Source organism: Anolis carolinensis, chromosome 2 (genome assembly GCF_035594765.1).
Source record: "Anolis carolinensis isolate JA03-04 chromosome 2, rAnoCar3.1.pri, whole genome shotgun sequence".
NCBI lineage: Eukaryota > Metazoa > Chordata > Lepidosauria > Squamata > Dactyloidae > Anolis > Anolis carolinensis.
This window is the reverse complement of record NC_085842.1, coordinates 148,246,317-148,267,395: the sequence shown is the minus strand read 5'-3', so window position 1 is coordinate 148,267,395 and position 21,079 is coordinate 148,246,317. Positions and strand designations below refer to the sequence as shown.

The window sequence follows — 21,079 nt, the reverse complement described above, 5'->3', positions numbered from 1 at the left end:
GGTTCGATGAATGCGCTTCTGCTCCCAGCGTCTGGACGGAGGAACCCTCTTCCCTCGGGGCGCTCCAAGCCGGAGCTTGGAAGCTCCCTGAAGGGAAAGCGGGGTGCTCCTCTTTGCAATCGGAGGGGGAAACGCCTGGATCATTCTACATTGTCGAATAATGCAGCTTGAACTGCGTTATAGAGCCAGAGTAGAGCCCTATAATGCAGTTCAAACATTCCTTGGCAGTATAGATTCAGCAAGCCTTGCATCACGGCTCAGGGTGCATCCACACTGCAGAATCCATGCAGTTCGATACCACTTGAACTGCTTTGGCTCAAGGCTATGGAATCATGGGAGCTTGACATGGTCTTCTTCATTATTCCTTGCCAAAGAGTGCTGGTGCCTCACCAAACTGCAGCTCCTAGGATTCCTTAGCCTTGATCCAGGGCAGTTAAAGCGGTGTCAAGTTGCATTCATTCTCCAGCGTGGACGCAGCACTGCCCCACATCACACTAGAACACGAATCCACTTACATCTGGTTTCTGCCTCCTGCAGTATTATGGGGTTTGTAGTTTGGTGAGGCTCAGGATCTGTCTGGCTGTTTAAAGCCCCCTCCCTAAAGTGGATTTAAAGTGGATCCAAGCTCTAGTGTGATAAGGTTAGCCTCTTCCCGTTTTGTGTCTCCTCCTGAGATGACCATGAGAGCCCCAGTCTAGGCTTTATTTTCGTGTCAAGAGAGACTTGAGAAACTGCGAGACTTTTCTGGTGTAAGAGAATTGGCTGTGTGCAAGGACGTTGCCCAGGGGACGACGGGATGTTTTGCTGTTTTACCATCCTTGTGGGAGGCTTCTCTCGTGTCCCCGCATGGAGAGCTGGAGCTGACAGTGGGAGCTCACCCGCTCTCCCCGGATTCGAACCACGGACCTGTCCGTCAGCAGTCCTGTCGGCACAAGGGTTTAAAACATTGCGTCACCGCGGGCCAGTCTGGGCTCAGCTCTCTTCCATGCGCCCCGGTTCTGTATTGGCTGATCAGCGCCAAGGAGGTTTCCATCAGACTCTACTTTCACCAACGGGGCGTCTTCTAACGACCACAAAAGGCACGTTTCCCCGCATCCCCAGAAGGATTTGCCCCTGGACTCCTCTCCTCCCTGGCTTAACCAGATCTCCAGCGGAATGATTCGAGGGCGCCTTGACCTTCGTGCCTTTCATAACTGTTTTGGAGAGGAACGATCCAGCCCTTCCGATACACAGACACGTGTCATTGTGCAACGAAGAAACGAGGAACTGAACCCCAAGCTAGGAATTCGGGGCGGCGATTCGTTCCCGTTCGGGAGGCCAACTCTGAAGGAGGCGACACTGCCCATTTAAGGCAGTGCTGGAGAAGTGGTTTCGCCGCGCAAAGGATGACACAGGAAACCAGCCTGGACCCCTTTAGAGGCCCGGATGGCGAGGCCACAAGCCACTGGGCACACCTAGGGACACGCGCTTTCCTGGGAGGTTGTTGTCTGGCCCCCACTGGCGCAATGGGTTAAAACCTTGTGCCCGCAGGACTGCTTTTTGGCGGCTCGAATCCGGAGAGAGCGGGTGAGCTCCCTCTGTCAGCTCCAGCTCCCCATGCGGGGACATGAGAAAAGCCTCCCACAAGGATGGTAAAAACATCAAAGATCAGGGCGTCCCCTGGGCAATATCTTTGCAGACGGCCAATTCTCTCACACCAGAAGCGACTTGCTGTTTCTCAAGTCGCTCCTGACACACACACACACACACACACAAAGTTTAGAGCCAGCTTCGAACTGCACTCAGTGTAGATAGAGGCATCGCTGCTAATCCAGTGACGGGGGCTCACCTTGCCCCTCCCTGTGGCTCGCCCACCCCAGGGAGATCCTTTCGTGCCACGTCCTCTTTTCAATTGAAGGCTCCACGCGTGTATTGGCTTCTTATGGTTCCCCCCTCCCACCGGGATCGGATAGGGCGCCCCGCAAAGAGAAAACCGGTCGAAAACGTTCCTGATTTGGGGGGAAACACCAAATCCATCTCCCGGGGGTGGGGGAAACCCCCCCAATCAACCCCCCTGCGTTTTGTGGGCGAATCAGGGCGGCTTAAAACTGTGTCACCGGGTAGACTAGCCAGAATAGGGGGGGGGGGGACGCCCCTCGCAATCCATGGGACTTGAGCACCATTTCCCAGAAATGGACGTGCAATGGCGGTAGGGGGACTCAGGGGGAACACCCCAATTTCTTCCCCTGCAGCGCCGAAGGGAAAGGGAAGGGGGGGGGGTGTAGTGAATCCAAATCCATCGCCCCCCCCTGCTTCTTTAAGACCCCCCTTCCTCTTTCCACCCTCCCTCCCTCGTTGTCCCGCCCCTCGGCGGCGCTCACCCAATCCCGTTGCGGCGTCTCCGTTTGACAGGCAGCGAGCTCCCCGCCCCTTTGTGACGTCTCTGCTTGGCTTTGCATGAGTTGCGCCGCCGCCAGAGCCTGCCGCTCAGTTGTCTGGAAAGGCGAAGCGAGTCCGGAGCTGGCTGCAGGCGAGAAATCCCCCCACACCCCCAAAAAAGACCCTTTCCGTCACCAACAGCTCCCTAAGAATAAAAGATGGAGCTGCCGGCGGTGGGCGAGCACGTCTTCGCCGTGGAAAGCATCGAGAAGAAGCGAATCCGGAAGGTGAGTAGAGTGGCGAAGGAGCAGCGATGCAGTAGGAAAGGGAGGGAGGTGTTGTATTTGGGGTGTGTGTGTGTGTCACTCTGGTGCCTGACTCCTCTCCCATGTATTTTTTTTTACAGGGGCGAGTGGAGTACCTTGTCAAATGGAGAGGATGGTCGTCCAAGTAAGTCCCGGGAAGGGAAGGCAAGGGGTCTTTTCTCGCGGGCTGCAGAGTCTGCTCCTGTGTCTCCCTCCCTCTCCCTCCCCCCAATTTCCCTCCAGCGCTATCAGAATCAGGTGATTTGTTTTTTGCTGCATGAAAATGGACCGACACACCGAAGGCCGCCAAAGCAGGCAGTGGCCAGGCGGCGAGGCTCTGATGGTGCAGAAAATGGCTCCTTTCCCTTGGAAAGCAGGGAAGCAGGGCTCCATATTGCAGAACCCAGCAGCAGCAGCTCAGGCATTGACCGGGCAGGGCGGGGGGTAGGAGGGGGCTGCCAAGGGGAGGGCGCAGTCTTCTCATTATTTAGTAATAATAATAATAATAATAATAATAATAATAATAATCATGACGATGATTAAATCCCCCGCCCGCGTTCAATCCCCGAATCCGGTCCGAGCTGCAAGGAAGGAGGGAGGGAGGGAAGCCCTGTCACTAGGCAGCAGCGGCTTGGCTGCACATTTCACTTGACCGACGGGAGCGCGCGGCGGGAGGAAGAAGAAGAGGAAGAAGGGAAGAGCAGGAGGAAGAGGAAGAAGCCTGGGTGACAGAACCTCTGGGGGGGGGGGGGGGGGATCGGAGACAAGAGGCTTTTTTTGGCTGGCCTCTGGAATCATAGACTCCTAGAGTTGGAAGAGACCTCGTGGGCCATCCTGTCCAACCCCTTGCCAAGAAGCAGGAAAATCACATTCAAAGCACCCCCGACAGATGGCCATCCAGCCTCTGCTTAAAGGCCTCCAAAGAAGGAGCCTCCACCACACTCTGGGACAGAGAGTTCCACTGCTGAACAGCTCTCTCACACAGTGTGGAAGTTCTTCCTAATGTTCAGGTGGAATCTCATTTCCTGTAGTTTGAAAACATTTTTCTGCGTACTAGTCTCCAGGGCAGCAGAAAACAAGCTTGCTCCCTCCTCCCTATGACTTTCTCTCACATATTTATACATGGCTGGCTATCATGTCGCCGCTCAGCATTCTCTTCTGCAGATTAAACATGCCCAGCTCATTAAGCCGCTCCTCATAGGGCTTGTTCTCCAGGCCCTTGATCATTTTAGTCGCCCTCCTCTGGACACATTGCAGCATAGAGTCAACATCTCCCTTCAATTGCAGTGCCCAGAATTGGACATAGTGTGATTCCAGGTGTGGTCTGACCAAGGCAGAATAGAGGGTTAGTATGACTTCCCTGGATCTAGACCAGGCATGGGCAAACTTGGGCCCTCCGGATGTTTTGGACTTCAACTCCCACAATTCCTAACAGTAGGCTGTTAGTAATTGTGGGAGTTGAAGTCCAAAACACCAGGAGGGCCCAAGTTTGCCCATGCCTGGTCTAGACACTATACTCCCTGTAGCCAAAGCCTTGCCTTCCCCGCCAGCCCCCCAGCCTCTTCCTGCTCTAGACCCCTTCCTGGAAAACCCATGTAGCTCTCAAGGACGGCAACTTGCTCTCTAACGATTTTCCCTCTTCCTTCTTTCTCCAGGTATAACACGTGGGAGCCGGAGGAAAACATCCTGGATCCGAGGCTGCTGATCGCCTTTCAAAACAGGTGAGAGGGAGGGAGGGAAGGGCAAGCCTCAGGAGAGCCCCAGGCCCCTTCCTCTGCCGGCGGCTCAGGTGGGAAGGCGCGTGGCGCGGAACTTGGCCTGAACTCCAAGACGAGGGGTCGGCCTGGGGGGTGGGGGGGACAGGAGAGGGCGCGCGGGAATGCCGCGAGGCGGCGCACGTGACGGAAGGGAGCGGCGCGTGGGGAGGCGTGTGCGCGCGCAGGGCGAGCGAGCGAGCTAGCGAACTGATTTGGCTGCTGCTTGCAGAGTTAGCCGCCCTTGGAGAAAGCAGCTCTGCCTGCGACATCTCGCCTCCCTCCCCACCGTTTTCCATCGCGCCCTTTGCAAACGGGTTGCACAGCGGGGGACTGGGATGGCGGGTCTGGATTCCCCATTCCCAGCCATGCTGCTGCTACATTGGCAACTGCCCTGCTCGCCGCTTTCACCCGCAAGATTTTGTGTGAGGCCAGCTGAGGGTGCATCTGCATTGCAATATATATACGTTGTCGAAGGCTTTCATGGCCGGAATCACTGGGTTGCTGTGAGTTTTCCGGGCTGTATGGCCATGTTACAGAAACATTCATTCCTGATGTTTCGCCCACATCTATGGTAGGCATCCCCAGAGGTAATAAGGTATGTTGGAAACTACATGGGGTTTATATATTTGTGTAAGCATCCAGACCTTGAAGCTGCAAGACTATTCAATGCTAATCAAGCTGGCCAATTGCAACATTCACACTTGCCTCAGGCAGTCAGAAGTAATTTCTCCCACCCTGGACATTATTCCACAGATATATAAACCCCACCTGCCTAGTTTACAACAGACCTCACAACCTCTGAGGATGCCTGCCATAGATGCAGGCGAAACGTCAGGAAAGAATGCTTCTGGAATATGGCCATACGGCCCGGAAAACTCACAGCAATTCAATATATGTGCGATTTGACGAATCTTGGCCCAGTTGTAGTTTTACACGGGCCTGAGCCTTCCCTGGCCACGCGTGGCAGTGCCCCACCAACTCCCAGGGTTCCTTAGCACAGAGCCATGGCAGTTCAAGTGGTATCAAGGCGCATTCATTTTCCCGCGTTAGTCGCACTCTTTCATGTGAACTCGGTGTCTTCTCTGGCCTTCTGGGAGGCATAGGCTTGGGACTGGGGAGAGGAGATTTGCAATGGAGCCAGGAGCCTTGCAATGCTGCCGCGAGGATCAGGGTCCCGCGCAAGAGGGCTGTGTGCGCGCGCCGCCGGCCTTGGGTCGCCTCCCGCGGGGCCCCTTTGCTGAGAAACAAGCCAAAACCAGGTCTCCCCGCCGTCCACCAGGCAGCGCCAGGGGGCGGGGCTCCCCGTGCATCCTAATGAGGTAATTAGCATCCAGACCCGCCCCCTGCAGGCAATGGCTGGGGAAGGGACGCTGGCTGCCCTGGTTACAAACCTCCTGCAGGAAGATCCACCTCTCCCCTTTGCCCCAAATCCAGAGGGTGTCTCAGGGGCATAGGGTCTTCAGGAAGTTTTTTCTTGCCAAAGAGTGGCAGTTCATGTTTTAATGGATTCTATTGATTATATATGTATGTGTGTGTGTGTGTGTGTGTATACAGTAGAGTCTCATTTATCCAACATAAACGGGCTGGCAGAATGTTGGATAAGCGAATATGTTTGATAATAAGGAGGGATTAAGGAAAAGCCTATTAAACATCAAATTAGGTTATGATTTTACAAATGAAGCACCAAAACATCATGTTAGACAACAAATTTGGCAGAAAAAGTAGTTCAATATGCAGTAATGCTATGTAGTAATTACTGTATTTATGAATTTAGCATCAAAAGATCACGATATATTGAAAACATTGACTATAAAAATATGTTGGATAATCCAGAACGTTGGATAAGCGAGTGTTGGATAAGTGAGACTCTACTGTATATATTTATGTACACTGTATATTCAGAAACCATTACTGGATGTATGGTCACTTCTGGGTTTGTTCATTTTCTTTATCTTCCAATCTGTGCAGCCTCTGAGCAAAAAAGAATAAGAATAAAATACTTCCTTGGTACTATTGTACAATGGCCTACTTTGGCTTAAAAGTTTGCAGTCCTGTTTGCACCTAAATCTGTTTAATTGTTTTTCTTTAAATTTGGACTTAAGAGTTTGTACATTCTAGTGGGTTCTTAGAACTGCTGAGTAGTCAGATCTATTTGTTAATGTGAAAATAAAATGGGAGTATTAAGTGATTTTTTTTTACTTGTGAGGTTGTGCTGGTTATGTGTGTAACTACTGGAGCAAAAAGTCTTGTTGTAGTCTTCTTCACCATCTTGTTGGCTATAGCCTTGAGTCACAAGTCTTGGTTTATATCTCCGAATCTCTCTTTGTGCATCTTGTTTTGTAGTAAAAGCCCATCTGCAGTTGGTTGTCCTTTTTCCTTTTGGCAGTTCTGCCATAGTTCATGCTTTATTATTATATAATGATTGCATCTTCCCAGTAGCTGCTTTGCATCCATTTCTCAGAATATGATTTTGGCAGTCCCTTGATCTTTTGCCAATGAGAGGATTGTAGAAACCTTTCCTCCGATAGATAGGAAAATCTATCAGACGGCACATCTCTATTAACAGTGATCTGTCTGTCTTGGACTTGAATACCTGACTCCACCCTTTGTATACTCACCTTTAGGCAGGCCCACTACCTGAGTAGCCCCTTCTGTTTGTTTGCTGGTGGGAGTCTTCCTTCATTGCAAATAAACCAGGATAGGTGTCTCTCTTTAGATTAGATTTGGGCTGCAATCTTTTGTCAATATAAGCAGCACTTGTTTGTTGTACATCCATTTGGATGTAGAATCTTGGAAGTATTTCTAGCAGGTTGAAATGGACATGCAGTTTCCTTGTTGTAAGTTCAGTGGAACTCTGGCCCCATCTACACTGCCCTATAATGCAGTTATGGCAGTCGGTGTAGACTTATATAATGCAGTTCAACTGCATTATATGAATCTACACCAGTGGTTTCCCAACCTTTGGGCCTCCAGGTGCTTTGGATTTCAACTCCCAAAAATCCCAGCCAACTTACCAGTTGTTAGGAACTGTGGGAGCTGAGGTCCAAAACACCTGGAGACCCAAAGGTTGGGCACCACTGGTCTACAATGACTATATATTACAGCCTCCAACTGTATTATATGGTTGTGTAGATGGGGGCTGTATGGAACCATTTTCTGCCTAAACATGTGTAGTGTTGCACTGTGCTTAGAGCAGTACACTTTGTATTAATTCCGATATTTTAAGATTAAAGCTCTTATCAGAACAGTGGACAATTTGGGAATGAAGGTGAAACTGATTAGAAGAGCAAAGTTTTCAGACTAAGACCTGAGAGGCATAGTCAGAGCAATTCAGTAGTGTATTTTACTGAAAATAAGATTGAATGATCACAAAATGTATTCCTTCTGGGGCAAGTTTCAGAAGATTGAGTTTCATAATATCTGGAAGAGGGGTTTTTTTTATAAAAGAATTCCTTGATTCTTTCTGAAATTCCAAGAGTTTTAGAAGGACCTTGATCATTTCTTGTATCAAATAGATGCAGGCTTTCTTCACACAATACATGTTTGGGATGTTTCCCCCTTTTTTCTTACCTGTGCCTCAAAACCCAATATAAAGCCTATATTAGCAAGTTTTAAAAGTATTCAATTCCATATAGCCCCTTGTATTTTCAGATATGCAAAGGGTGAGAAAAATCAAAGGTGCTTTTAAGGTGTGAAAATGCTGTGGTTGTTTCACACACCCCTCCCTTCTTCTGCTGCTTATCTGTGGATTCTGTTTTGCTGCACAAAAATAACTCATTCCATACGCTTGAGAAAGAGGTGCCTACTGGCTTGCACTAATTGCTGTGACCTTTGAGTACTTCACCATCTTGCATCTTGTTGCCTTTCATTCTGTAGCTTCCTCCCGCTGCTCTGTGGTAAACATGCAGGAAAGCTCCCTCCCCCACCATCCCCATATGTTCAGTGAGGTTATTTCTCAAGTAGGTACATAGAGTCTAAATATGCCTTAAATTCACCAGTTACGGTTTGATCCTAGAAGCTAAGTAGGGTCAGTTCTGGTTAATTTTTGGATGGGAGACTACAATTGAATGCCAGGTATCAGAAGCTATATTTCATAGGAAGAAGCTGGCAAAACTGTCTCTGAATATTTTGCCTTAGAAAACCCTAGACATCCATAGGATCACCATTAGCTGACAGGTGACTTGATACACAGAGAGAGAGAGAGAGGTTTGCCCAGGATTGCATGGTGTTGATGCTCAAATAGAATGAGAAAGGCCATTTCCCCCCTACACACGCACACACATACACTCCTGACACCACTAACCTCCCCCATCCCTAGCCCTCTAGTGCACTGTTGGAGGTCTCCTAATTACATCTCTATTGATTTTTATGCTTCTACAGGGAGAGGCAGGAGCAACTTATGGGATACCGCAAACGAGGGCCGAAACCAAAGCCGATGGTTGTTCAGGTAAATTCTCTCCATTCTTTGTTAGTCCTTTCCTAAGAATAACACAAAGCAATACTCTGTATAAAACTAACAATGTAAAAGTGGATAGAATTGTTGTTGGATATAATGATTTGTGAAAGCCATTGTTATTGGCTGCTGCACTTTTGTTTAATTGGCAAATAGCTGCATCTTTGTTTCTACCATTCCCTAGGGAAGAGAGTTTCATTTTGGTTTCATCATGCTCTGGGAGGCTCTGTATGGATGGATGGATGGATGAATAGAGAAATAATGTGTGTGTGTGTGTGTGTGTGTGTGTGTGACATGCTTGCATGCAAATGTATTCTTCATTTTAAATGTCAGCAGAAGCTCAGCACACCCTTTCCCTCGCTAGCTGCCTAACCTACGGATTAATAGGACCACTTGGTTAACGTGTGTAAGAGCTCTTCTGACCAAGAACATCAAATTTAGACTGCTGCTTTGGATGTCCATGACTGAGTTCTCTATGCTCAGAAAGAAATGTATTAATTGATGTTTCATAGAACAAGCTGTGAAATGGATATTTTCCATCTTGCATTCTCAGCTGAGAAGCAGATCTGGATGTGAAATATGGTTCCTGGTTAATTTTTGAGAACAGTAATGCACAATAACTTCTGTGATTTGGTAAGACGTAAATGAAGACCAGGCAGTCATGGTGAAGTTCACAGCAGTACTTTCTGTCTGTTTACTGAACCACTTCCTTCCTTGGTTCTCCAGGCAGGTTGTTTTGCTATCTTTTGCTATCAATTGGCTCAAAAGGCCAATTGATTTGAGGATAAAATGTTGTTGCTGCAGTTCTTATGTTTATTTATACTCTCCTTTTCTCCCAGGATTGGCACCCAAGTAGGATGAGTAGGATTTGGGGGGGGGGGGAGTAGAGAAGGGCAGAACAAGACATCTGACATTCAGAGCATCCCATGGTTGTTGTAAACGTGTATTAGAGGTGTCTTTTAGTCAGAGCTTGGCAGTCATATTTTTTTTTTGCTTATAATTTCCAGAATCCCAGCAGCCAGCATGCTAGAGAATAATGACATTTTAGTAAACCCAGGTTTCTAAAAGGTTCAATAACATTTGTCACCTCTTCTTGTTGGGCATCCTTAGTAATGGGCTTATTTTTCTTTTTACAGTTGCCGTCTTTTGCACGCCGCTCTAACATCCTGAGTGGCCTCCAAGACCCTGTGATGGAGAACCGGCCCAAGCTGGATTTTGGCAGCCCTGGCAAAAGCCAGCAGCAGCAGCAGCAGCAACAACAACAGCACCAGCAACACCAATATGAGCTCAATAGCAAGAAACATCACCAGTACCAGCCGAACAGCAAGGAGAGCAGCATCAAACACCAGTCCCATAGCAAAGGGAAGTACTACTACCAGCTGAACAGCAAGAAGCATCATCACTACCAGCCGGATCCTAAAATGTATGAGCCCCACTACCAGCCCAGCAACAAAGAGCCTCAGCAAGGGCAGGCCTGCCTGGACCACAGCAAAAGCCCCCTGATGTCCCAGTCAGACAAATGGTCTCACAGCTCTTCAAAAAGCTTGCTGAACCCAGTAAAGAATCTAAGTGGCCTGGAAGGGAAGAGCGGGACAGAGAAAAACCTCTCTAGTGGCACAGGCCCCCCAGCGCCACCCCCACCCCTCCCACCTCGAGATGGGGTAGCCAGCAATGGCATCGGGGGGAAAATGAAGATTGTGAAGAATAAGAACAAGAATGGGCGTATTGTGATCGTCATGAGCAAATATATGGAGAATGGCATGCAGGCAGTGAAGATCAAGTCCGGAGAGTCCCACAAGAAACGGGTGACTGAGGACAGGACTCCCAAGAAAGGGTCGGAGGAGAGGCCAGAGTCATGGAAAAGGTCTGGTGGGGAGAGGTGGCCAGGTAGTAGTCCCAAAGACAAGCCTGGTGCAGAGGCTGGCCGTGTGCCAGCAGAGCCTGGGACTGTCTCCCCAAAGACTTCTCCAGTCCCTGGCCAAGAAGTGCCCATTCCTGCAGAGCAGCAGCCCTTGCCCCTCACCACCAAGTCCCACCCAGCTCCCTGGACCCTGGACCCCAGTCAGCGGGAACACAGCCCCACCGCTGTGGGGCTCAACCTCTCTCCCAGCTGTGGTAGTGACGTCTCCCGGAAGCGCTGCCTCTCTGAGCCCCACGGTGACAAGGAGGGTGGCAAGAAGCGCCTGACATCCCGGAGCATCAGCGCCCCCACCCCTTGCCTGAGCCCTTCTGTTCCTGAGAGGCAGGAGCCCCCTGCTCTTCCCACTTCCCAGCCAGAGGTCATTCTGCTGGATTCGGACTTGGATGAGCCCATAGACTTACGGTGTGTCAAGGCTCGGGGGGACACTGAGACCAACCTGGTGCAAGTGAAGCCAGAGGCCTCCCCAGTGCTGACCGACAAGACAACACCAGAACCTCAGAAGCAGGTGGAACGCTTTGAGACAGAGGTAGAGGAAGAAGAGGAGCCTTTGCAGGAGTTCAAGCCTTTCTTTGGGAATATAATAATAACAGACGTGACTGCAAACTGCCTGACTGTGACTTTTAAGGAATATGTGACAGTGTGAGGAAGCTCTGGCAGGGCTTCCAGTGCACTCTCCCTTGGCAGCCTGGCCTCCCTGTCTTCCTCCTCCACCGAGGTAGAGTTAACCCCTGTGGCGCCACCATGAATACAGGGCATGTCCTTTGAGATGGGACACACACACCCTGCCCTGGAAGAAGGAAGGTGACGTGGGGCATGAGAGAACTTCTGCCTCCCCAGAGGGTGACCGTTGGTCTGGATTGGTCTCTGGTTTGCCACCTGTCTTCTAGGGGTCTTTGGTATCAGGATAAGGTGAGGGTAGCAGCTTCCCAGTTAACTCACGGGAGAGTTACATAGTATTATATTTTAACAGTGCTAACTTGTCAAGTGGTTCTTGCTCCCGTTTGTATGTGGTGTTGCTGAACATGTATTGTTTGAGCTGAAGGCAGGCCTCGCCAGGCGGGTCATGCAATTATATTTATTTGTAGGTATTTATATAACAAAATATAAAAAGCCTAGATTTATGGAGTTCCCTAGATTTGCCCTATTATATATATATATATATATAATTATATTGAATACATATATATATTATATATATATTAAAAGTTATATCAGAATATTTTCTTTTCTTCCCTTTAAAAAAAGCCACTCCTGGTTTTGTTTTTCTCATTTTTTTCTTTTCGTAAAAGTTCAGGACCATCCCTCCTTCTCGTATATATATTTTGATACTGTTAACACATGTTGTTTTCAATGAGCAAAAACAAAAAAATTAATAATAATAATAATCAATATCTAAAGCTAAACAAGCTGTTATAGAAACTGCTGCTACTAGAAATGTCTAAACTAAGCTTCCAATTATTATGAATTGCTTGAATGTAAATATTAAATGGAGATGTTGAAAGTGCATTTGATGTTCTGCAACTAGCCTGGGTCTGGGATGCAAAGACTAGCCGTAAAGTGGTGCAGCCTTAGCACCAGATGGGCACCTGTTCGTCGTCTTGGGGGGCGGGGGGTGGTGGTGAAGGTACGGAAACTGTGTGTCATGCAGTCGTTGCGAAGGACTATAAACCTTTCTGAAAACAATAGGATGTTTTGAGTGTCTTTATTACAACTTTGGTGCCCCTTTGGTTTTGCAGTTATACGTATGTTGTTGTCCTGACTCTCCTGCATTAGCATGTTGTAAGTGCAATGGGCCTTTGGTATCTGCTGCAGTCCAGTTCCAGCACACTCCTCTGGATACCAACATCTGTGGATGCCAAATCCCATTGCATATAATGCCATAGAAAAATGACATCCTTCATATAAAATCGCAAAATCAAGGACTGTTCATTGGACCTTTTTTTGTTCTGGAATATTTTAAGCTGTGGATGATTGAATACATGGATACAGAATCCATGGATATGGAAGGCTGTGCTTTGCATACTATGAGTCTTATTTGGTACCACACCAGTGGGCTTGGTGTGTTGGATTTGGTGACCATTGCCTGGAGGCCAGTGAAGGAAGGACCTGTAGATGCTGGACAGGTATTAAAGATTTCTAACAAACTATCCCACACTCTTGGTCACTAAAAGGTTTACTGTTGGGCAGGGAAACTTCAAACTGCATGTGATCCCCATTTTCTTTTCTTTCTGAGTCCACAGATTCTTCCAATTTAAAAATCAGTCTGAAGGGGAAATGGCCCTATAAATGCCACCAAATGTCATACTGAACAGCATTTGAATATCTTATCTTGAATATCCCAACCCACCCAAGCTTGCACAAATGCTTTTAAGCTGTCTAGAATTGGCCAGTGAAACTAGCCCACCAGATCAAGGCATAGACTTCCAGACACCAGCTCTTACTTTGCATTGACTGGTGTTCTGACACCTTTCTGCCATGAGATTCCTTTCTGGAAAAGAGAAGCCTGATGAGATTGCACAGTCCAGGGTTTCTGGGTCAATTCTTGTTACAGTACTTTGTTCTCAGAATGCCTGTAACTGACACTGGATGTAAGCCTGAACTAGATCAGACCTGTTGAAATAAATGAAACTTACACAAATGGTTAGTAATAAGTTCCTTTCATTTCAGTGTGTCTGCTGTAGTTTGAACTGAATTTAGCCCATAAGTAATTAGAGTGGACCTCTGGTATCCATTGGGTATGGTTGCAGGAACTCCTGAGGATATCAAAATGTGTGGGTGTTCCATTCCCAATATATACCATGGCGTAATTAAATAGGTTCCTGATTAAATGGTCATACTTATATAAAATAGCAAAATCAAGGTTTGCTTGATTTTTTTTGTTTGAAATATTTTTAAACTGTGGGAAGTTGAAGGTGTTGATACAAAATTTGTGGATATTATTGTTATTATTATTTATATTTTGCTTTTCTCCTTAAATAGGACCCAAAGCAGCTCACAGCATTGAGCCGTTATTGAGAGTTATCTGTAATTGTCTCTTATTTAAAGTGTTTTCTCATTGCTGTTACAGGAGTGCGATTATGACATAGCTGCTTTGACTCTCTGTATAGAGAAAAAAAGCAGGATATAAATAAACATAATAATAATAATAATAATAATAATAATAATAATAATAATAATAGACACAGTAATACCGATTTTCTTTGCATGTGGTAAAAGGTACAAATTATTTTTATTGTGTCAGAAGCAAATAGAGAACATACTGCAAGTTGCTTCTAGTGTGAGAGTCTACAAAGATGTTGCCCGGAGGATGCCCGGATATGTTACCATCCTGTGGGAGGCTTCTCTCATGTCCCCACATGGGAGGTTGGGGCTGACAGATGGGAGCTCACCCCATCTCGCAGAATTGAACTGCCGATCTTCAGGTCAGCAGTTCAACCTGCACAAGGGTTTAACCCATTGCGTCACCGCTGCTCAATGGGTTGTGATTACTAATAAACAGCCCAATCTTTTCTTGTCAAATAAAATTTAATGGAGAATAATTGTTTCTTCATAAGAATCATACACAGGGCCTAGTCTGGGAATGTTTCATTTCTACCAGCAGTGCTCTGAAAGGGAACTGAGGACTTTAGTCATGTCACAACACTGAGCATCAGTTTGTGGCAATTGAGCAAAGTCTATTTTCAACAAAATACAGATGTTAGAAGACATCTAACATAGGTGGATGTACCTATGTGCCCAGTGGTTTAATCTGATTTGTGGAGCTTCTTAAAAAAGAAGGAATCTAAATATAGGGTTCTTGTTTCAAAGTTCCAAAGACTGTATTTAATTGTGTTAGCTGGCCCTGCTGAATGTAAATCTATTGTATTCTAGAAATATTTGGGTTGCTGTTTTTTAATGAGAAGTTGCCCCCACAAAATTGAATAGGATTTCTTCAGCAAGCTAATTAATACAGGATGGCAGTTTTGAAAAACCTTAGTGCTGATCACAGATTTGGGTTCTTCCAGTTTGAAATTATTTTCATAAAATGGCAGAAAAACTTGGAGAAACATAATGCAGTTTGGCCTTCATAATGCACTGAACCATACTTCCTGTATTACATACATGTCACTGGCTGCAAGATAAATCTTCCTGCTTCTCTAGTAACCTTAATTATGTTTAATCATTCTAATCATTGGTGGTTAGCTGTTTGTGCAAAATGCATTTATCACTACTAAATTCAAAACAATCTAATTGCAATGTGTTTCTAAATCCTGCCAAGCCCATGCCCCCTCCCCTACCATTTCCTCTTCAGATCTTTGGCCAGGGCAGTGGTTAGAGGCTCTGAAGTGCTGAGCTTTTGGGCATGGTATCTGTGGGTGCTTTGAGGAACACAATTTCCTGCCAGCCATGTCTTACATTAGGAGCAAGCAAGTCACTGACAGGCAGCTTCAGGTGCAGCTGATTTAGCAAGCAGGCAAAACGGATGTGGCCCATCCGCTCTTTGCTTAGCAAGGAGCAGGACTGTATTTTTAGTGTGTGATGTTTGCTCTTGAGCTCTGCTTGGCAGCAGCTGTAGTTTAGTGACTGTGCAAAAGGAGGTGAGCACGCGTGCATGTGCAGCCAAACTGTTCGTGCATCATGTGGAAATACATGTAGCCATGGCGGGGATCTTTTACATTTTCATCTGAAATATGCAAAGTTTTGTGTAGATCAAAGGTTGGATCCAGGCTTAGCCAGGCCCAGAAAGCAGTTGGATGTGATTAACCGATCCTGTTTGATTCCATGGCTAAGCCTCGATCCCACCCACTGTGCTTACCCTGTCCTTCATGAGATCACATGACTGCATTCCACAGATGCACACTATATTTCAGTTGTGCCTGACTCCTCCTTAGGGTTGCTCAGAGAAGGATCAATAATTTTTGTCTCCCAGCACTGCCTGCACAACACTGTGCTGTGCTTAGATTTCACAAGTCCATAGCCCAAATGCACAGTCTCTTTGCAGGGGTACTTGTTTCTGTTTCAGGAAGTGATGGTGAGAAAATAAGAACATAGTCCTAGGTCCTGTGTCTATCATACAATCCTAGCACTATGATTGCACGTTATCTTCCATGGCAGCATCTTTTGGGATCCTTGACAATGCTCAGCAAGGGAGCTTCTCCTATGTTTCGTCTGACCAAACTACCAATCCCCGGATTCCATGGGATGCAGCCATGTAGCTGTTAAAACACCATCATAATGCTGCAGTTGTGTGCTGTGAAAGGGCCCCATTGTGAGGACATGTGTGCTTGCTCCGCTTGTGGAGTGTTGAACGAAGACTTAAACTGTTCTCCACATAAGAAAGGGTGGTCTGGTGTTGAAAGCAAAATCTTGAAAGTGTTGAGGGCACAGCAGTTTTGTCTCGAAAGATCATGCAATACAGATGACATTGTTACTTGTAACATGTTCCTTTCAGGCCCTGTAAACTAAGCACAGAAGTAATGGTGTATCTTGATGTTAACTGGTTGGTGTACATATGTGAGGGCAACTGTATTGCCATTCATATATGAGGCCAATTTCTGCAAGAACGCATGAAAGGAAAGATCAGTTTGGTTGCTTCTGTGGGACTGGTGCTTGTGCAGGATTTGGAACTGCTTCAAATGGGTGGGCCGCCTTCTCTTTTCCCCACCCACGTGATGTAAACAGAAGTTGATGCCAAGGGCATTCCTCCTCCTTGGTCTCTGGCTCTCATTCCTGGCACTTCCTTTCGCCTTCCCGAGTCAAAATAGTGGGTTTTCCATCCAAACATATTTTCTCTTACAAATATTTGTAAAACACATGACAGAATGTTGGAATTCTATTTTCAGAATTGGTGCTTTAGCATCCAAAACCTAGTGTTTGGGCTTTCTTTCAAACACAAATGTGTTTAAATTATTAACTATAGTTATGTATTTATCAGATTGTCAGCTATCATGTAGAGTTGCCAGTTTTTTTAAGGCACCCATCTTGTGCCTACAGAAACTTAAGTCTTTCCTGTCAAAAATGTGGTGAACAAGTGTTGCAGCTTCTCCTTTTGATGGCAGGAAAGCTCAATTTCTGCATGTCACGCTATTATTAAAGAAACAGGAGAGAAACTACTAACAGTCTATTTCTTAGAATATGTATGTGCCTCTCTTTAGAAGAGTTACCATTGGTAAAGGGACTAGTAACTCTTCTTGGAGAGCCAGCATGATGTAGTGGTTTGAGCTTTAGGCTAGGACTCTGGGAGGTAAGAAATCAAATCCCTTTTTGTCCATGAGAACCCACTGGGTGACCTTGGCAAAATTAAAATCTCTCTGCCTCATAAGGTAATGGCGAACCAAAGTTGGATAAATCTTACCCTGTGATAAAATTGGAACTAGTTGGAAATGATTTGACAGCATATAATAACGATAACCACAATTCTGACAACTCTTCTTGAATGTAGCAATTAGTTCAGTGTTGTAATAGATTTGCCATGAGCATAAAATGTGTATGAATGCAGATTATACCACTAAGGAACCATTGTAACCACCCATTCCAGTCTGAACTATTCAAGGCTTTCCATTCTTTGGGTGATCTTGAGGTCATTCAGTGAAAGACTGCAAATTCAAGGATGTTGTAGAATACCATGGGCTTACTGGACTATGTGGTTGGAGCTTGGCCTTCGACTTGGCACATATTTCTATAGAATGGTTTAACAAGGCTCTGGTTTCATTTGGATCTTTACTGAGAGGAGCCACCATTGATTCATATTCCATATAAACACCACCATTTCCATTGCACAGGATCACAATAAAGGAGAGCTTGCTTGGTTAAGATCCCTCTAATGCACCTTGGTCAATTTGATGTGTTAGCATAACCAAATGACAGTGTTTCAGTTATCCCCATCCTTGGGTTTGTATTTTAATCATACTGGACTATTCATTCAGCCCTGCTTTGGTTTTCTAAAGAAAAATACTGGGATCTGAGAGAGCTATTTCTACTGTGTTCCATAGATTCAAGCTTTGTCTCACTACATATAGCCAGCTGCACCTACCACAATCTTCCCTTTTATGTGGATATCATAGCATTTTCCCCTTTTACATATACCATGTTTCTCCGAAAATAAGACAGTGTCTTATATTAATTTTTGCTCCCAAAGTTGCGCTAGGAGTTATTTTCAGGTGATGTCTTATTTTTCCATGAATAAGTCACATTAATTGTTGAACAAAAATGAATATTTATTATATACTGTACAGTAGTTGTCATCACAAACCAGCATAAGCAAACAAACTGTGAATCCTATGAAGAATTTCTTCTTACTACCATTATTTCCATGTACAACAATCTATGGTATGTGCATTTACCGATCCTGCAAGCTCTGGTGTTCTGTTTGGTGGGCATGCTTCCAAACAAAAACTTTGCTAGGTCTTACTTTTGGGGGAGGCCTTATAGTTAGCAATTCAGCAAAACCTCTACTAGGTCTTATTTTCTGGGGATGTGTTATTTTAGGGGAAACAGGGTAGTTAGTTACCTTGTTGCTGGGGATGTTTACTATCACTTGGTTACAGTGAAGCCCCAAAACTTCAAGAATATCTGCAGCTGGTACTTTTTTTTTGGTGCTTGTGCATAGTAACCCAGTAAGCTACATCTTCTCATGCCTGAGCAGGCCAGTGGCTTTTGAGCCTATGGATCGCAGAATCCAAAACACAAAAGGAATCGTGTAAGATTTTTTTTCTTCACAAACTCTTGACATGTATGAACAGAACTATGGTATGGTGTTGGAAAGGGACATTGCCTTTTTGGCTGGAGCAGGATTTTTCAAATCTGAACAAGCACTGTTAATATCTGGCACATAAGGAAGCCATGCCAGAGCCCTGTTTCAAATTTCCAGCCTTGTCCGATTTCAGCTGAGAGCAACTTCCTATTACAGTACTATGACTGTCACAAGTGAGTGCCAGCGGACAATTGCACATCTGTACACTGACACAGCTTAGAGAAGAAACAATTGATGTGGAGAGGAGTGGTGTGTGTCAATCTCTATCATTCCTTTTAGATATGCACTGGTAAGCTAAGGCAGACTACTACTTTGTTTTCAGGGTTTTTTTGGGGGGGGGGGAGAGCAAATGTCAGTGTGTTAGCACGAATCACTTTGAAAATACATAACAGTATTTAGAGGTTGAGCACCTCTGGCCTATGGGCCAAATTTGGACTACATTCCTGCTAGGCTTCATTTGTGCAGGTCACTGACCTTTGCTAGCCCACACTGGGCCATTCATATTGATCTGATTCTGCTGTGTTCTCAGGCTTCAAAATCAATGGAGGAACCTTTGCACAACACAGATAATAAAAATGCCTGGACGTGAGTGTCCTTGTTCTCCTCTGCATAGCGAAAAGGGTGTCCCACCTTCCATGGTCACATCCACTCCTAGAATCAGACTGTGATACAGTTTCACTCTGTTAGTGTGGACCCTGAGAGAAGAATCCTGTTTCTGAATTGAGTCTTTTCATTTCAGTAGAATTAAGTCAGGCCTACATATTTCCAGATTGCACTCTGCAGAAGTTTGCTTCAGGCTAATACTTGGTTATGAGCAAGATTCTGGGATCTTTTGTTGAAGAATCCTCTTTGGAAGAATCCTGCTGGCAAACCAGCATTTTCTTCTGGCAAAAGACTTTCCTCTTGCCTAATAAGGCATTCAAACATTTTGGCAACCCTTAATCCATTTTACAACTGTATGTGGACAGATGGATTTGTAACTGAATCTATCTGCCTTCAAATATCCATAGATTCTGAAGAAGCTTTGTCTTGCCTTATAAGTTATTGGTTCCAATCAAAGTTACAATACTTGCTAGGGGAATCTCCATTTGCCCTGTTAATTTCTGGTACTGAATTTAAAGGATGCTTATACCTGTGAAAAAGAAGAATTACATTATTCACAAGACTGGTCTGACAAGACTGGATAAACATTATAGCCAAGCACAATGATGACTGTAAATGTAGCTTGGAAAATGCAATGGGAGTTCCAGACAACCTGAGAAAGTGTGGCAGACGGGCAGATGGCAAACACCCCAGATTTGCTCAAAATCATTATATTTAGACATAAAAGGGTGATATTTTAAAATATTACACCCTCTGTCCTGTGAGTAGAAATTCAAAGGGGAAATATATTCCTGTAGATGAATAGGATACATTCTGGCTGGGGTTTTTTTTGGGGGGGGGGGGTGTTGGGGGTATAGGGAAGAGCATTTATTTTACAGGGAAATATCTGGCATTGTAGAGGTTCCTACAAAGCTCCAGGGGGACTGTGGAGGGCTGCAAACATTTCTCAGAATTGAGTGAATGGACAACAAAATGGTGTTCAAAGTAGATAGATAGATAGATAGATAGATAGATAGATAGATAGATAGATAGATAGATAGATAGATAGATAGATAGATAGGGTTGTTGTGAGTTTTCCGGTCTGTATGGCCATGTTCCAGAAGCATTCTCTCCTGATGTTTCACCCACATCTATGGCAGGCATCCTCAGAGGTTGTGAGGTGTTGGAAACTAGGCAAGCGGGGTACATATATCTGTGGGATGTTCAGAGTGGGAGAAAGAACACTTTTCTGCCTGAGTTGCCTAATTTCCAACACCTCACAACCTTAGAGGATGCCTGCCATAGATGTGGGCAAAATGTCAGGAGAGAATGCTTCTGGAACTTGGCCTTACAGACCGGAAAACTCAAAGAAACCCAGTGATTCCGCCGTGAAAGCCTTAAATAACATACACACCTTTGTAAATATACTGATATGGTAATGGTGACAAACATAAGCATATCAACACTGCGTATAGCACTGAAGTTGTGACCAACTGCACTTGGATTATTGACCAATTCTGGTTACTTTTTTCAAACAGGGATGTTACAGCCCTAAAGACAGTGCAAAAAAAAATTGACCAAAATGATCAGAGTAATGATTGTGCTGAATCATAAGTGTGATCATGCCTAACCATTAAAGGTGGCTAAGGCCCCTTCTGCAATACTGCTATAGCCTGGGATCTGATCCCAGATTATCTTCTTATCCCAGATGATCTGTCAATGGAGACTCATATAATACAGTTTAAAGCAAATAATCTTGGATCAGATCCTGGGATATAGGTCAGTGTAGAAGGGACCTAAGATGGAAGAAAGTCGAAGAATAGCAACATATACTTTGAAGCACTGCAAGTTTCCCATTCCATGATAGAAATTTGTAAAATAATGCACATGGTGGATAAAGATAAATATTTCTTCCTAACTATAATGCTTGTAGGAATCCATTCAGTTCCTAAGTAGTGAATTAGGATTGAA

General features: G+C 45.5%; 1 protein-coding gene across 1 annotated transcript; it reads left to right on the top strand.

Moving 5' to 3' along the window:
- Positions 1-2,431: 2,431 nt before the first annotated feature.
- cbx4 (chromobox 4) lies at positions 2,432-12,477 on the top strand. Its single transcript, XM_062970792.1, has 5 exons — positions 2,432-2,645; positions 2,765-2,808; positions 4,319-4,384; positions 8,801-8,867; positions 10,010-12,477. Exons 1-5 carry the CDS (start codon positions 2,577-2,579, stop codon positions 11,435-11,437), a joined length of 1,674 nt encoding a protein of 557 aa, XP_062826862.1. The 5' UTR covers positions 2,432-2,576; the 3' UTR covers positions 11,438-12,477.
- The last annotated feature ends 8,602 nt before the right edge of the window (positions 12,478-21,079 follow it).

Bases quoted from the DNA above. Each gene is read 5' to 3' on its own strand.
- cbx4 (XM_062970792.1), top strand. From the start codon at position 2,577: ATGGAGCTGCCGGCGGTGGGCGAGCACGTCTTCGCCGTGGAAAGCATC. The intron at 4,385-8,800 runs GTGAGAGGGAGG...ATGCTTCTACAG, and splicing joins CTGATCGCCTTTCAAAACAG to GGAGAGGCAGGAGCAACTTA. The intron at 8,868-10,009 runs GTAAATTCTCTC...TTCTTTTTACAG, and splicing joins CAAAGCCGATGGTTGTTCAG to TTGCCGTCTTTTGCACGCCG.